Source organism: Falco naumanni, chromosome 11 (assembly GCF_017639655.2).
Source record: "Falco naumanni isolate bFalNau1 chromosome 11, bFalNau1.pat, whole genome shotgun sequence".
Classification (NCBI taxonomy): Eukaryota; Metazoa; Chordata; class Aves; order Falconiformes; family Falconidae; genus Falco; species Falco naumanni.
In genome coordinates this window covers 25,378,643-25,395,598 of record NC_054064.1, presented here as the reverse complement: position 1 = coordinate 25,395,598, position 16,956 = coordinate 25,378,643, and the positions used below count along the sequence as shown (strand labels likewise).

Below are 16,956 nucleotides of genomic sequence, written 5' to 3'. Positions count from 1 at the left end.
GAGAGATGATGCTGAGAGCCCAGGGCTTCTCTGCAGCTCTCCCAGCCTGCGTGCTGGGCCTTGATCTTCCTCCCGGCATCTTGTCTTGGCTCGTTTCCTGGAATTTTCCATCGTTTGGGTTATATTTGGGACCAGCAGCCAATAACCCCATTTCTCACGGACAGCCCAGCTGGGGCTTGGCTCCAGCAGGAAGCACAGAGGGAGCAGGGCCAGTGCCCCGAGACTGTGCTCCCCAGCATCCTCCTTCTGCAGCCCCCTTTCCTTAGACAATTAAAACCAGGCGTGGCTATTACAAAGGCTGGAAAACAGGGGATACATTCCCTTCCCTGGGAGCACCGTGCACCCACAGCCCCTGCCTGGATTGGGGCTGGGGTGGCTGCAGTTCAAGGATTGCTTGGGGAAAGCTGCTTTGGTCTTTGGGGTGCAAGTCCACCAAGAGGAAGCCCTGCTTGCAGAGATGCTCTAGGACAGGCTGAAGACCAAACTTTGCAACAGGATTCCTCTGGGGCTAGAAGGAAAGCTCAGAGACAGGGCTGTCAAATCAGCAGCCAGACAGCGATGCTTCCTAAGAGCAGTGAAAAGCCAGCCAAGCCCCAGGGCCAGCTGGTTTCTGGTCAGGCTGTCCCTCTGGAGGCTGGCTGACTGTGTTGGTGCTCTGGCAGAGGGTGACCGAGCTGATGCCTGTCCTGCTCCTCTACTGGGGACGGGGCAAGAGGGGACTTTTTTGCTGCCTGTGGTGAGCAGAAGGGAATCCCCTAAAGCAGGGAAGCAGAAGTAGAGATCTAGGTGGCTGAAGGCAAGATCCCCCCGGGGAAGCCCGATGGGGATGTGCAGAACTGGTAGTTATTTAAACTACACTTTGCTCTGAGTGGCTGGAGCTGCATGGACCTGTGCTTTCCCTCCACGGCCTCTTCCAAAAGAAGTGGGAGCTGAAGCAGCCGCTTGCGGTTTCCAGTCAGAGGCTTGTGCAAGTGTGTAACCGTCTGGGGCTGAATCCAGAGAGCATGTGCTCAGCACCGGAGCCACAGGAGGTGCAGGTGTCAGAGCCTTTCTCTCTTCTTACCCTCCATAATCATGAATGCTTCCCAGGGGCGCTTGCAAAGCACTTTTCCCCCTGAAGCTTTTGCTTTTGCAGCCCTTAATACAGAGGCAGCCTGGGGAGGGAAAGCAGCTCTGAAACTGGGGAAACTGAGGCAGAAGACTGGCAGTGTGTCTGACTGATCCTTTCTGCTGAGTTTCTGACTAAAGCTTACTTGGGGTCAAACCCACACCTTGCGTCACGCCTGCAGGACCCGGGGGAGGAAGCCCCCCTCCTGCTGCTCTGCCTGCTTTCCCCTTTTGTTTTGGCAGTTTCTAAACAGACCTTTCAGAGTTGTTTTTAATTTACAACAAAGCCTTTGCCTTGCTGTGTTCCTCTGTGGTTTTCAAATGATAAAAAAAAAAAAAAAAAAAAAAGCTTAAGTAAAAGACCAAAACAACCCTCAAATCTGAAATTAGCGGCTTAGTTTGACCCTGAACTTATACCCCTCTCGTCCAGTTCATTTCCTTTCATCTCTGGGTCTGCCAGCAATCTAGGAAATCAGTTTTTCACGTGTTTCTGCCTGCTACATCCCTGGCAGCAGCTCTGCCTTGGCCTTGCGGTGCTTAACCCTGTGCTCGTTTGGTTCTTGCTAAACTCAACTAAGTTTTGTTTCTGTTGCTTCTGGTAAAAACAGGGGCAGGACTGAAGCCAGCAGCCTTCACAGCTGTGGACGAGGTTTTGTGGCCGCTCAGCTGGGTTTGTAGCCAGCCCTCTGCAAAGCTAGGCTATTTTGGGAGCGTGGATGGGGGTGAGCACCGAGCATCCATGGCGTGGACATCCCACGGGAAGCAGCTGCCTCTTTCCACCCAGCAGCTTTGCTCATGCTCCTCTGACTGTCCTCGGTGAGGACACAGGGTAACAGCGCAGAAACTCGCCAGCTCCGTGGCTGCCTGCTTCATTCTCTGCCTGCTCCTAGGAGCAGGGTGAGGTTTGATTTGGGGGTTTGCAGATGCTTCAGAAAGGGATGTGAGAGCCCCCAGGGTGCTGGCACCACCCCGTGATGGGAACTGCGGTGCAGTGAAGGGGGGCTGCAGCCTTTGCCAAGGCTCCTCTTGGGGAAGCTTTGATTTTGCACGTGGGAACCTAAGGCAGAGACCTGCAGGCTGCCGCCGCGGCGCCGGTCCAGGCCCTGCTGGCACGGGCTGGCAGCGGGATGTGTACGGTCATGTCATAGAAAGCTGCTGTTTAAGCTCATTGAATGGCAGCTCGCCCTTTGGATTTCCCAAAACAGGCAGTGCGAGTGGCGATTTGGACTTGGACGGGACTTCTGTCCCACCCTAAGCCCCAGCGGACCACAGCCTGATTTCCAGGAATGCGACAGCCCTGAACATCAGGCTCAGCTGAACTCTGTGCTGCAGCTAAACCTTGGAAAATCTCCCATTTTCCATCTCTTTACATGGATCTGTCCCAAATACTTGGCTGGTGATGGAAGAGCACTGGCCGAGTCAGATGCATAAAGGTGGACACTGGGAAAATCTCATCTTGTGTTTGCTGCTGATGCCCTTTTCCACCAGTTAGACTCAGGACGTGTCCAGGACCGTTCCTAAAGGGCTTTGCTTTTCTTCCCATAAAGTGGGGGCAGGTGCTGGGTCCCTTCCCTAGGGGAAACTGGGGCATCCGTGACTTTGCAGAGCCTGTTTGCTCCAAGCTGATATGTCCCATCTCAGCACCCCAGCTGCAAGAGCCGTGGCTGGTATTTCAAGCCCTGGTCCTGGCCTCTGTGCAGCTCCCTCCCTCCACTGCTCACATCCTTCCCTGCACTTCGATCTCTCTTGACGGAAAAAGCTTTGGAGCGAAGTAGGCAACAGATCTGTTCTTTGTCTGGTGCCTATCTCTGCTTCTTCGGGTAGGAAATCCCAGGATGTGTTTTTTGGCTTTGCATTGAATTTAATTTCTGGAGAACACTTTTCTCCATTTTAGATTGACAAGGCCTTTTAATGACTTGGTAATTTGGTAGTTATGCTGATGAGGATCCTGAAAGCAAAACTGCTCATTGCCCCGGTGTGCACTGCTGCCTGGGGAGCAGAGATGCCACGCTGGAATCCTGTGGGCTCAGGGGACAGCTCTGCTCTGAGCACTTGGGCAGCAACGGGTTTTGCTTCCCCACTCCCAGGAATGGTAGGAAGACACCTGGCAGATACTTAGCAGGTCTGTTGCTCTTTTTTTTTTTTTTTTTTTGGTTGTTTTTTGTTTTGGTTTTTGGTTTTTTTTTTGAACTGGTGTTTTATTTGAATGGCACTGAAGCATGAAGCACATTCCCACCTGCCTAATGGGTGAGAGCAGCTTGCAGGGTAACAGAGATCCAGTTGTGGATGATGCAGAGTGATGCAGAGATGCAGTTGTGGGATGAGTTACAGGGACACCCCCCCCCCCAGCCCCCAGTATTAATGGAAACTGACTTCACTGCTGATGGCCCCTGCAAGTGACACATCTGATGGGATATCATCTGCCGGGGTGGCTTCTCATCACCCCGGAAACAACCCCGTCTCTGCATGGGAGAGCCTGCAAACAGCAATAGCTCCTGGAGCAGAGCGAATGGAGCCGAGGCCAACAGAAATGGTGACACGGAGGAATGTCTGCTGGCACGACTTGCCTTGCTGAAGTCCCAGGGAAACCTCCTAGGTTAGATCCCAAGCCCTGTCTGTACTGATGTTAACCCGGAGGGACTGTGCAGCCTGGTGGGGTTGGTCCAGTATAGACATGGGGATAACCAAGTTGTTCATCCTCCATCTTCCCAGAAAAGAGACCGAGGACACAGTCTTGGCATGGTGCCATCTGATGCCCTTCCAGCCCTGCGGGGTGGCAGTCACAGGGCTTTATTTGGGTGCTAGGAAAAGGGGCTGCTGGGGGGACAGGGAAGAGTGAGCTGCAGGACAGATTGGTGGGTGCTGCTTCATCCCCATCCTGGGAAGCTGCAAAACATCAGATGGGGAAATCCTGACTTCTCATTAGGAGCACAATTGTTTATTTTTGCTTATTTTAATGGCCTTCATGTTTCAGCTAGAGCCCTTTGCCACCAGCTGGTGTGACAGGAGAGAGGGGAAAAAAATCCACATATGAAAGTATGGACAACAGCAAGGCAGGGACAGCCCCATGTCCTGGCTTGGTGGCAGAGCCAGTTGGTAATGAGTGCTTTGGGGGGGGGGTGTGATAGCAGCAGAGGCACTGCTGGCCCCTTCCCTCCCACGCTGGCTGCAGGGCCGGGCGCTGGTCGCCCCATTACGCCCACCTCCACCCGGGCAGACCCTGCTGGATGCCTCGTCCTGAAGGATATCCCAGCACTTCCTATGTTACTAGATGAGTATCCCCATTGCAGTAGTTATATATAAACATATATGTATGTATATGTACGTATTTGAGAAACTGTTATGGACTAGCAAAATCCCCAGGAGGCTTTTTTTAGAGGTGTTATCAACAGGATGTGCCTCAAATATTTGACAGCCGGGTGGGAAGCCCCGGATAAGGGCTTTTCTTTACAACCTTGCTGTGCCCAGCGTCCTCTGGCCTCTGTTGGGCTGCTGTACCAGAGACACCTCCCCTCCTACTGCCGGCTCCTCGGTTGGCATTTTGGAGAGCTCGTGGTTCTTTTTTTTTTTTTTGAAGTGAGGAACAAGTTCTTTGACATGGTTGGGGTCAGCTGCTTGGGACAGGGGAGGGAAAAGCATCCAAGAAACATCCCCTCATCATTGCCCTTTGGCAATACATGAGGACAACAGGGCTGGAGCCATTAAAAAATACCCACCCAGCCACACGAGCTAGGGAAGGTTTGTAGATACCCTGCTATTAAAGTCACACCGCATAACATTGCGTGATGGCTGTGACCTGCTTCATGGCACAAAAAGCACCTAAACCCCTACGGTTCCAGGTCTGGTTGTACCTGGACACAGCAGAGCATGGTGGGATTTGGTGCCACCATGCTGTGAGCTACATACTGGTGGCAAAGCACCACTCCAGCCTGCGGGAAAGTGGTTAGTGCAGTAACGTAACGGCACTCATGCCGGGGTTTCCACCCACGTGAGAATTTGCACCCACACCAGGGTTTTCCCCTCACAGCCACGTGCTGGCTGTGGTGTAGAAATCCCCACTGGGCAGATCCTACCAGTGTTTGGAATGATCATGAGGTCCTGCCGTCTCCCAGTGATGCCCCTGTGGGTGGGCTTTGAGGGAAGCATAGGGTTTCTCTTGTAAGGTGTTTAGCTGGTCTCTGCTGGGCAAAATGGGATCTGCCTGTGGCTTGGGACTAAGTTTAGAAAACAAAAGTTTATATAGCAAGCTTTTAGCTAAAAGCTGTCTTTTTAACGGTGAATGTGCATCCAAGTTTTGCTAGGGCACCATCCCCTCCTGCTTGTGACTTTGGGTAAGTCACTTCCCCTTTCCATGAATCTTTTTCTTCCTTTTTTTAAGCCTTTTTCCATCTCCTCCTGTAAGGGGGGAGGCTGTTGGAGGATTTCTCTTCCCGAAGCCCCAGCAAAGCATTTAGCACAAGGGGGCCTTGATCTCATGTTACCACCACTGGGCATGAGTGCAGGTTAATGAAATGCACAATTTCAGCCTGTCCAGGACAGCCTGGGGTGGATGGGATTTCCACTGGAGCTTCAGGGAGGAAAAGGGAAAAAATAAAAAAAAAAGGGGAAATACCGCAGCCCTGGTCTGTGCTGCTAACCTCAGAGAGGAAGGGGTGAGCTCAGCGCTTTGCTGAGCTGTGACTTCCAGACCCAGGCAGTTGGAGCATCAGCTCACCACGCCACCCACCAACACTCCTGTGTGCATTGTGTGCATGCCTGGAGGGCCGGCTGCATCCTGGCACATCGTGTTGCTGTGCAGAGCTGCCATTTCCCTTCTTTGGATGCGGGTTTTGTTCTTTTGGACAAACGGACGGGGCAGAACAACAAAAATAATCCCCCCTTTTCCCATTGATCTCAGTGCTGGGGCTGTGTGAACCAGCAGCCAGCTGCAGTCGCAGCGTGGTCCCTGGGGCATTGCTTGCCAGGCACCGCGGCAGGGTCGGGGATTATTTGTGCTGGAACTTCCTGGGAAATAAATGCTTCCCCTTTGCTGGAAGAGGAAACGGCCACCAGGTTGGGACTGCCGAGGCTGGTGAACTCTGGCAATATCACGGCTCTTGCCTTATTGCAACGGTTACTGATAAAAGCCCTGGAGGTAAGAGGCCGGCTGAAGCCTGCTGAGCCTGGTGTGCTCAGGAGGGAGGAAAGGCTCTGTCTACCATCAAGCCTTGCACAGGGCATGTGTGGCAGCGCTCACACTCTCCAGTGCTGGGAGCTGCTGTTCGAGGTGGCAGCAGCTGCTCCAGGTCACCCTGGCGGGTGTGGAGGGGCCAGGAACTCACCCTAAATCTCCGTCCCCGTGTGCTGCCAGAGCAGCAGGGTCAGTCAGCATCCTGGTGCGAACTCGTCCCTGCAAGCGTGCCTGTGCATGCAGCTGGCTTCATATGTGACCAAAATCTGTCTTTTTCTCCTCCCAGAAACCTCTGCCCCTGAAGACCCCAGACTTGGGTTTCACGTTGCGCTGAGCCTCTGCCCTCCCTCTGGCCAGCCCTGCCCGCTATGGCGTTGTGTCTCAAGCAAGTCTTCAACAAAGACAAAACGTTTCGTCCCCGAAAGAAGTTTGAGCCGGGCACCCAGCGCTTTGAGCTGTACAAGAAAGCCCAGGCCTCCCTCAAGTCCGGGCTGGACCTGAAAGCAGTGGTGCAGCTGCCTCCTGGCGAGAGCATCAATGACTGGATCGCTGTGCACGTAGTGGACTTCTTCAACCGCATCAACCTCATCTACGGCACCATGTCGGAGTACTGCACGGAGAAAAGCTGCCCCATCATGTCCGGTGGACTCAAGTATGAGTACAGGTGGCAGGATGATAGCAAATACAAGAAGCCGACCAAGCTGTCGGCTCCGCAGTACATGTGTATGCTGATGGACTGGATTGAGATGCTCATTAACAACGAGGACGTCTTCCCCACCAGGATAGGTGAGTGTGTGCTGGTTCTTCACAAGAAGGCTGGGGTCGTAACTGGTGCAGCTTCCCACGCTGCCGGTGCACCTCAGGGTTGGTATTGCCAAGCTTTGCAACCTCAAGGATCGCGGCCTTTCCTGTTCCAGGTGTTCCTCGGTATCTGTCCCATTCCCCTTTGCTGCTAATTGAGCTTGGCATTCCTCTTCCTGCTCCTAGGGGATGTGGAAAACAATGCTGTCCTTTTCTGTGCTTGCACTTTTTCCAGGTATGCTGCGCTTGTGAAAACTGAGGCTTGGTAGGTCGTCAGCTTCCTTGCTCTTCCTCAAGGAGCTGAGCCACAGTTGGGCTCGTTAGAGTTGTCATCACACCCCTGCAGCATGCTCTTCTCTCAACTGACTCAATTTCTTTCTAGTTTTCCAGGTAGGTTCATGGTTCCAAGGTCTAACCCTCGTCCCACCTTGCTGCTTCACTTCTCAGCTCCTTTCCATCTATGCTAATTCATCTCAGCCCTGATTATACATCACATCTTGCTATTTAGCTGAGGTGTTGCCTGAGTGGAGATGCCTGTCCCCGGGGATCTGGCCTTTCCAGCTGTCAACCCCCAGGGTATATGATGCGCCCTTCAAAAAGTTGGGCCTTAGGAGCTTGCAGCAGCTGCCAAAGGCAACACAACTTGCAAACTAACCCCTCTGCTGCTGACTTCCAGCGCTTGGCAGCTGCCAAGGCTAGTATTAGCCCTGCTACTTAGCCGCTTTCTTGTTGTTTGGGGAGATGAGTTCAAGGGTTGGAGCTGATGCCTTACCTGGTGGGGCTGCCAGAGCCTCAGGCTATGCCTTGGAGCACTTGCTTTTCAGATGAAACACAAAGCTACTTGAACGTAAAAGAAGATTTAAGGAGCTTCAGTGCAGGGGGGAGGGGGAAGGCAAGCATGGTTTTGCAAGTCTGCTTGACTTTTTTGGTTTTTCAAGCAGCAGAGCTGACAGAGCTGTATGAAATCAGTGCAGTTTTGGATCAGGATTTTTATTAATATGCTGGAAAACATTGAAGAAAATGGTCTATGTGGGATTGCTGGCAGCCACTGACTGCTGTAGCCCCATTTGGCTGTGCTGTAGCATCTAGCTGCGTGTCTTTTTCAAGAAAGTCTCTGGTCCTTGGAGGCTTGGAGGGGCTGCGGCTCTCTGCAGGCAAGAGGAGAGGCAGTGCTGGTAGGCTGGTTAACTATTAATTTTGGCCACTGGGACGGGGTGGCCCCTCAAACCCCTGGTCTGACTTGGCTCCTTTGGCTTTGCCTGGGGTTATGGTGGTACAACTGCCCCTCTGGGGGGTTCTTTCTCTCTCCCTCCATCACCTGAAGCCAAGACCTGCAGGCAATTGCTGCTGCCTTCCCCTTGCCAGCAGTCTGGGGCAGAGCTGGGTAGTGCAGTGCCAGATCCTTGGGCGAGGACAGGCAGACAGGCTGCCTTCAGTGCACGCCAGGGAGCCATCCCCTGGGATTCACTGGGGGCATCTGCTGTGCCACGGAGGCATCCCTCCCTCGTGGGCTCAGTGGGTTCCACGCATCGTGGCAGATGGAGGAGTCTGGATGTGTGGCTGGCTGACAGTGTCAGCGCAGGATGCTCTGTGCCGGCAGCCCCAGCTCTGCTGGGGACAACAAAATCGACGTTGATTCTGGCTGCAGCTGGGCACAGGCTTGCTGCTGCCGAGGGGCGAAACAGCAGCCACAGGGTACAGGCTGCCTCTTCCCCAAGCGGCTTGTTCCCAAGGAGAAGCTCTGCGCACCATTAAAAGCAGGGGCACAGACGTGGATTTACGCTGTTTTCCCTCCATCCAGAAAGGACAGTGTCCTGGCCCAATTTCATGCCTTTCAGGTGGGAATTGGGATGTGATGCTTGAAAGCTGCCTTGGGGAGTCAGAGCTACAAGGAGTCTTAATACAGCAGAATACAGGCAGCTGGGGAGGGATAGTGGCGTCGCAGCACCCTCTGCTACCCCTCATCTCCCTCTGCGATGCAAAACCCAAGTACAATCGTGGCCCTCCTGGTTTTCACCTGATTTCTGGCACTTCTCCCTCTGAAGTGTAGCACATCTCAACTTGGGGAGGAATGGCTGGTGCCTCTGGTTTCCATTTCTTTTGTTTTGGCATGGGGACAGTTCTGGGTGAGGAATGGGCTGGCTGCAAACAGTCATGGGGCAAACCCATTTTTTTCTCTTCCAAAGCCACTCCTGCGTGCCTCTTCCAAACCTCTTTGTTGCGAGGACCCCTGTGTCCCTGAGTGACTTCAGTCCCCTTGCCAGCGTGAGGCTCTGGCCTCACACATGTGAAAGGAAACTTAGCTTAGTTCCCTTAGTTCTCTTAGGAAAGAGATCACACTTTAAAATGCATGAAAGGCTGTTGTGGAGGCAGGGGGAGGAGCGAGCTGGTGGCACTTTGTTGTCAGTGTGTCCCCAATTAACTGCCTTTCAGTGGCCTGCCTTGTGTGCTGGGTAATTGCTTGGCAGCTCTGGCATTTCAGAAGATGGAGGTGTTTGGCTGAAGGGAAATGTCACATCTGCCTGTTCCTGCCAGGCTGCTCTTCATTGCTTCGCCAGATGATGGGCAAGTCTGGGGGATGCACAGCGGGGAGGGATGCAGGGCTCAGGGACCAGGTGAAAAAACAGGGATGCTCAGCCTTCCTCCTAGGGAGCCAACCCCTTGCAAAAAGACCCAGGACAAGGGGAATAAGGCACCGAGAGGACATAGGGGAGATGTGAGCTGTTTTAAGGAGGGGAAAGGAGTCTGATGAGGTGAGGAGGGGAGATTTTGTATTTCATGCTTTGGAGTTGCAGTGAGGCTCTTCAATATTAGCACCAGAGATGGGATTTAGCGTGAAGGTTTGTTCCACTCCTGCTTGTACCAAAGAGGTCCACTGGGACAGCCGACCACCATCTCAGCAGGTGTTTCATGAGCCTTGTGCATCTCAGCTTTACCTCCTGGCCCCTCTTTGCTATACACAATAAAACTGTCCCAGTTACAAAGGTCTCCCTGGCTAAGGCCACTTGACCACAGACAAAATCGACTTTTTCTTTTTTTCTTTTTTATCTTTTTTTTTTTTTAAGAAACAGCAAGTGTTCCCCAAATTTGCTGATGTTGCCTGAGGCTAACCTCAGCATCCTTTTCCGTCCAAAAGCCACAAAGCCTGAAGCAGCATGAAATTCAGTGGGGCTCGCTCATGGCTGTCGCTGGCAGTTAAGGGAGAGGTATTTCATGGGTCAAAGGGGGGAAATCCTTCACGCTGGGTTGAGAGGCTCAGGTGGAAATGAGCACAGATGGTTCACTGGCTTGTGGGCTTACAGCATCCTTTGGCATCATGAGGGAGTCCTTGGCTGGGGTAAACAGGCACAACTCTCGGTGACTGGAGTAGAACTGGGCTGATATGCACCACTAAAGTATCTGGTCCTTCAGCATGTGTCAGAGGTGGGAGGGGAGCAGAGCAACCTGGGTGACAAACACCTTTGGTTTAGCCAAGCTGTGCGATGCAGAGTGTATGCAGCTGATATCCAAAACAGCAGCAAGGGAGCCTGATGCCAGCAGACAGCTTGTGACCTGGCAGAGTTAACCAGCAGGACCACAGCCCTCGGATGGCACACTTGCACCAGTAGAAAATCCCTGTGGGGCTGGGGGGGGCTGCCAAGCAGGGCAGTACCGAAGCAGGGGTTGAGGAGAGATACTGTGTCTTCCCCAACCTCAGGGAAATCCACCTGCAGGGCTCGGTCCCACTTAAAGACTTTGTTGTATAATCGTTCTTCTGGAGCGGAAACCTGTTTGTCTGCCAGTCAAGATGAGACAAATCCCTGCATGGAGTGAGCTATGCCATCCTGATCACTATAAATCTACAGCAGCAGCAGCTTTCCCAGATGACCTGTATCAGTTCGCATACATTAGCACTCTGTTTCCACTCTTCCAATTAATGTGGCTGTCCTGAAAAATACATTTAGATGGAGAATGAATGTTGTTCCCATGCAGGGAAAAGAATAAATGATTCTACAGGTGTATTTTTACCATCTGGTAAAACTATATCAGTAGATTTCTTCAGTGAGTGGCCACATGAACAAATTACCACCTGGAAAATATTGGTTCCTCCCAGTCATCGTTCTGCTCTGTGGTGCCTGGTTTTAGGGAGGTGCTGTGGGGCAGTAGCGCACTGGGGAAGAGGGTGGATGTGATTTGCCGGGCCCATGGCAGTTGGCTGCATTGGCACTGGTCAGCCCAGCATCAGACTGCTGGTTGCACAAGGCCAGGCATCCTACATCAGCACCATCACGGCTTCTGAAACCTCTCCGTTATTAAATCAGAGCAGACGCAGAGTCTGGATCAGACTCAGCGCCGGAAACACCCCGTGCTCTCTGCCAAATGTGCCTGCAGCTCTAAAGAGCATCAGTCACAGGAGATTTTGGAAGAGTTCTTGGAAAGCATTTCAAAACTCAAGCTCTGCCATTCAAGCGTGGTCCCAAAACAATTATAAAAACCAGAGAAAACTTGGTGCAAAATGATCCAATACTTTCTCCCCATAACGACAGGAGAAAAATGTGCAGAATTCAGCTAATTATTGCCGTTCTCTCAGCTGGCTATTTTTTACATGATTTGTCTTTTTTTCTGCCTATTTTCTTCCAAAATTAACACCACACCAGCTTGCAGCTGCCATCATGCCATTAGTTTTAAATGGGGCTTTAAAGACTTATTTTTAGGAAAAAATGAATCACTGAACACCATGGTGGCCAAAATGGAGTAGAGAAATAGCAACAACAACAATAATTCATGATGTAGTTCATTGAATTACTGCTTTTGCAGAGGAAAAAAATACAATTGCCAAGAAGCAAAATAGCTTCCCAGTACTGATTCATCATGAAAAAATTAAATTGGCTGGAGCATGAGGGTTAGGGATGGGAGAGATGGCAGGAGAGATCCAAAAGCCATTCATAGTCCCTTTCCGTATGCACAGGCACTTTGTTACCTCTCATTTTCATTTCCTTTTACATGTGGTCCCACATGGTTTCCTTATGTTTTGAAGCAATCAGCACAGAGTAGGGAAAACAGATTTCTCAGAGCATTAAATCACATCTTGGGGGTTTTGGAGCAAAACATCCAAGGTAAACTGAAGGTGCTAATTCATTTCAGGGCTGTGAGTCATGCTGCTTGCCAGTGCCTTGGCTGTGTTGCAGTGAGTGAAATTGTACCTGACAGCTTTTGCCCTGGCTTGGAGCATGAGTAAGGTTCTCCCTTTGCTGCGCTGTGGATGGCTGCTCTGCTGCACTCCTCCTGGGACCGGGCTGCGTTTCCGTCCTGGGACAGGTGATGCTCCCAGCCGCTGGCTGTCTGGTCTGTGTGGAGCATCTGGTTAGTGCACACCTGTGATCATGGGTGGAGGAGAAGAGCTGACCCTGTGTATAAATCTTTTTCCCAGTATCTGAGCAAGCTCACGTTGCATCCTGTGGTCCCCTCCTCGTCATCACGCAAGAGTCAGAGGGTTACTGCTTGCCAGATTGTGGGTTTGCTGCTGCTTTCTCCAAGGTTGCTGGATGGTGAGCACCAGTGAATTAAATGTAAAAGTAATTTCAATGCCTTTCAATCAGCCCAGGTGGGTTTTGTGGTGTTCTGCTGCCCCTTGGGGCAGCTGGGACCAGCATCAGTGGGATGCAGTGGAATGGCATTGCTGGGTCCCAGTATGTGTGTAGGGCTGGGAGCGTGAAGCAAACCCCATCAGCAGCACCTGCCAGGGTGCTCTGCCAAAACCTGGGGCTTCATCCTGACTTTCCCCTGGCGTGCCATACATCTGCTAACAAGGTCATCTCAGCCATGCAGTCAATCCCACCAGCCTCATCCGTGCATCTCACCAAGCTGCTACTCCTGCTGGTTTATGCCACCATGCACCACCTCCAAGATGAAGTCCCCCAAGCAAGAGCCACCACTGCCCTGCTCCCAGGTGCTGCTTATCGGTGCATTGGCTGCTACTGGGGTCTCTCTGCCACTGCCTGGCCCAGCCTGACAGGGAGGTGGGAGCCATGAGGGGAGCAGCCTGCCACCCTTCATGCCTGGGGCCCCATTGCTCCCTACTTGCTGTCAGGGTGACCCCTTGTAGCAGCCAGGATGGCTCTGAAATGAACTTATGGGAGCTCAGCTGCTCGGTTTAAAGCTAAACATCAGCAAGGGCAGGACCAGTGTGTGGCCAGTGCTGAGATCCCTGTCCCAGGGCTTCCCCCTTGCTGGGACGTGCTGGCTGCAGTGTGCGCCTGGTTGCAGGGAGGAGGCACAGCCTGCTCTCGCTGTGTCCCCTTGCACGCTGGAGAGGATGTCACATGCCTTGTCTGTTGGACATCCGCTGCGCCAGCAGCTATGACCTAGGGCAAGTCATATTTATGCCAGATCTTTCTGCTGCTCTCCCCAGGTTGGTCAGATGCAGCCTTTACTGGAAAGCCCTTTCCTTTCAGCTTTGGGCGAGGGGATGGGGAATTTTTCCAGCTCCTCGCCAGCGTGGCCAGTGCCTGCTGTGGCTGCTGTGGCTTGCTTTCCAAGTCAGTGGAGATCAGCAGCAAGGCATGACTTGCTGCTGGCAGAGGCAACCTGCTTATCAGATATCCACCCTGCTTCCTTCCTGTGGGGAAGCGCTTTGATCAGCTGGCACAGGCCCCTGTGCCAGATGCAGGGTCCAAGCATCCGTAGCCTGTATTGAGGGTCCTGGCAGAGGCACACAGACATGGCTGCAGCACCAGCAGAGGAAGCAGGACCCCAGGGCCCAGGGTCGTGTCCTGTGCTGCTGCGGCTGCCCCTGCCTCCCTGGGCATGTGCATGAGTGAGAGGGGTGATGCCGGGGGGAAGAGCCAGAGCAGGACCCCAGTGACCCCTAGACCCAAAGGACCATAGTGGGTGGTGGTGTCCGTGACATGGTCGGGTGAGGGGTCACCTGCAGAAGTCCATCAGTGACAGCCAGCCACCACTACAGCCTGGCCGGGCCTGGAGGGGGTGGCCACACACTGACACCTTGTGATGGACACAAAGAAGAGCAGCCCAGCTTCACCCCCCGGGACCTGCTGCTGCTGGGTTCATGTGAAAGCACAGTGCTGGGTAGCCCAAAGGGTACTTTTAGGTCCTGGAAGCTTGACGGTATCTTTCCAGGCATCATTAGGTATTAGGTATCTCCGCAGCTCTCATAGTTGCTGATGGTCATGAGATTTGGAGTAGATGACTTTTAAAGGTCCCTTCCTACCCAAACTGTTCTCTGATTTATGCTAAATATCTGTTCCCTGATGCACGAGCTGCTTTTGGAGAGCGCAGGATGTAGCTGGAGGTGTCTCACCTCGAAGTCTCTCAGCTGCCAGCTTGTCCATGAAGACTTGCTGGCAGCTGATTTGTAGGACAAGACGGTTCCTGGCTAACCTCAGGACAAAAGTGGTATAAAGTTACTTGCCACCATCTGCCAGCTCTAGAGGTGGCTCATCTAACAGCAACATCTGGACCACAGATGCTGTCGGCCCTGGAGCCTGAGATCCTTCTGATCTGTCCACTCACTGTCCTGCTTCTTTCTGAGTTCAGGACTGGGTTATGGTTTGCTGCTTTCCTTCGCTATCGCTCTTTGCAGTTTGGCAATAAACTCCTGGCAGCTGGTCAGGTCTGAGTTCTTCCTCACTGCCTGCTTTGACCGGAGGAGGCACTAGGCGAGTGGGAGTGACAAACTCGAGGCCACAAACATGCTGCTGGCTGCCTGCTGGCACTTTGCTGACTTCCCAGCAGCGACTGCTCGACTCTGGTCCCAGGGAGACAGGCTGTTCAGAACAGCATGTATTCCCCAGCCAGGGCCCGGCAATATGTGTTCATCAAAAATTACTTGCTGCGATGAATTTTTCTTTATTAAAAAAAATATGTTTCTTGACTGGTTCTTCAACGCTGGTCTGCAGGGGCCACCCTAACTACATGTCTGAGTCCCCAGCTGGGTGATTATGTTTTTTTTTTGCTCAGCAAATTCTCACTCAGTGCAAAAAGCTCAAATGAAGCCATTGATAAAGCGTCGTGTCCTTCCTGACTGCAGGGAAACCTGGAGATCTCTCTCTCATCCCCACCCTTATCCGACTGGCAGGCAAGGAGAGCTCTGCAGTCAAGGGTGTGGGGCAGAAGCAGATCTCCAGTACCATCTCTAAGCTGCTGGCATGGCGACAGCCTGGTTGTACTTTGCCAGATGCAAACACCGTTCCCCGAAAGTCCTAACGGGATCTGTTAGACCTGGCAGTGAAACGGGTCATGTGGAGGTCCCTGCTGGGGGAGCAGCCCGGGGGCTGCAGCCTGCTCGTCATTTTGCACGGCAGCGGCCACGAATCAGTCCCCGAACCACCTCTCTGTGTTCACATTATGCTGAGCTGAGCTACGTGTTATGCTGAGCTGAGCTACGTGTCCTCCTCCAAGTGCTGGCTGGGGCATCTGCCTGTGGCGTGAGCAACGCGCTGCTGCCCTGCCTGCCGCACCCTCGCCATGCAGGGAGCAAAGGGAGACCAGGCTGGGCTCAGGGTGACTCTTTTACACCAAAGATCGTTTTCTGTTCAGGGCTGCGGTACTGAACTCGGCACCCGCCGAACCCTGGCCATTGAAAACACAGGCTCCACGCGTGATGTTGGAGGCACGGGTCCTTTGCATTTGCCTCCCACAGAGGAGAGAGGCATGGCACTGCTGCTGGGAAACAAAACTGCCAGGAGCCTTTGAGAAAAAGAGCTTAATTGCCTAGTAAGGCTGATGAGAAAGATTCAAAGATAAAATTACCATTTTTAATTTTTTTTTTTAGCTGAGAGATTTGCTGATGCTTTCCACGGTGCAAAATGTGTGAACTGGCTATGGTTGAGCAGAGATTATTTGGAAAGATTTTTAAGAGGTTATGTGCTGCATTAATAAGAAGCTAAGGGAGGAGGCTGGTACAACCGTGGGAAGGGAGGTTTTTATTTTGTTCTTTGCAAATTTGCATTGAATTGCTCGGGGGAGAGGAAGAAGCTTCAGGAAAACAAATTCCAGTTGTTTCATTTTCCTTCTCCCAAAAAACATATGTTCAGGGTTTCAAAGCCATGCTTCCTGTAGAGATTTACCCCAGGCTTGCTGACACTGACTGTGTCACACTTCTGAGATTTTCACTGTGATAGCAGTGCATTTAAACAGATAGAAATGCAGGGTACGAAATTGCGTCCTTGGGTGGGACACGGCTAAATATACACCAAGGTGTGGCGGGACCCATTCTCAAACAACCGGGGAGGACATTTCAGGAGGGCGCATCAGACAGGTGCAATGAAATTACAACCTAAACATGATTAAGATGGGCAGTTTTCTTCCTGTTTTAATGAGACATTTGTTTGAAACAAGGATCAGGAAAAAAGGTAGCAAACCCACCTGTTTTCTGTTGATGCATCAAAGGTGATGCTTGAGGGTGTGTGTGGGAAGAAAAACAGTATGAGCTGTTCTTTTCATTCAGAGAACCAAGGAAGGTGTCTTTTCTGCTGGAAGGAGGTTTGGTTTTGTTCATGGACCTGGGTAAATACAATTTGACTTATGCTGTGTCTGCACAGGCTTGTAGGGGAAAGGCAGGGAGAGTAGGCTGAAGGATCCTCTGCCAGATTGCTGTGCATAGAGACAGATGTGGAGAGACATGGCCTCCTCCACCGGATGAGAAATTTTCTCTCCTAGGGCAATCCCCCAAATCCTCAGACCATGTCTGTGAAATTGCTGGGAGTGCCATGAGGAAGTCTGTGAGGAGAGCTAGATGGCACATTGCCCTGGTGTAGCTGTTGACATTAGCCACTGAGCTCTTCCTCATCATCCATGACTGCCTGTTAAGCATGAGTGACATTTAAATGCTAGCTGGGTTTTTTTGGAAATGGTCAAATGGCTTCCAACTTGCTTCT

The 16,956-nt window shown here is 52.2% G+C and overlaps 1 protein-coding gene across 5 annotated transcripts in view; it reads left to right on the top strand.

Annotated features, from left to right (window-relative positions):
• The window catches only part of MOB3C (MOB kinase activator 3C), a 38,794-nt gene that overhangs the window by 2,862 nt on the left and 18,976 nt on the right, over positions 1–16,956 (top strand). For 4 of the 5 annotated variants that reach the window (XR_005830189.1, XM_040610904.1, XM_040610903.1 and 1 more), the window contains one exon: positions 6,564–7,063. Coding sequence is in view for 4 of the 5 variants with exons in the window: in XM_040610904.1 (XP_040466838.1) it covers positions 6,646–7,063 (418 nt within the window). In the remaining variant the exon portion in view is untranslated. Of the gene's footprint in view, positions 1–6,563; positions 7,064–7,313; positions 16,955–16,956 lie in introns of those variants that run through there. The other variant, XM_040610905.1, reaches the window with a different exon arrangement.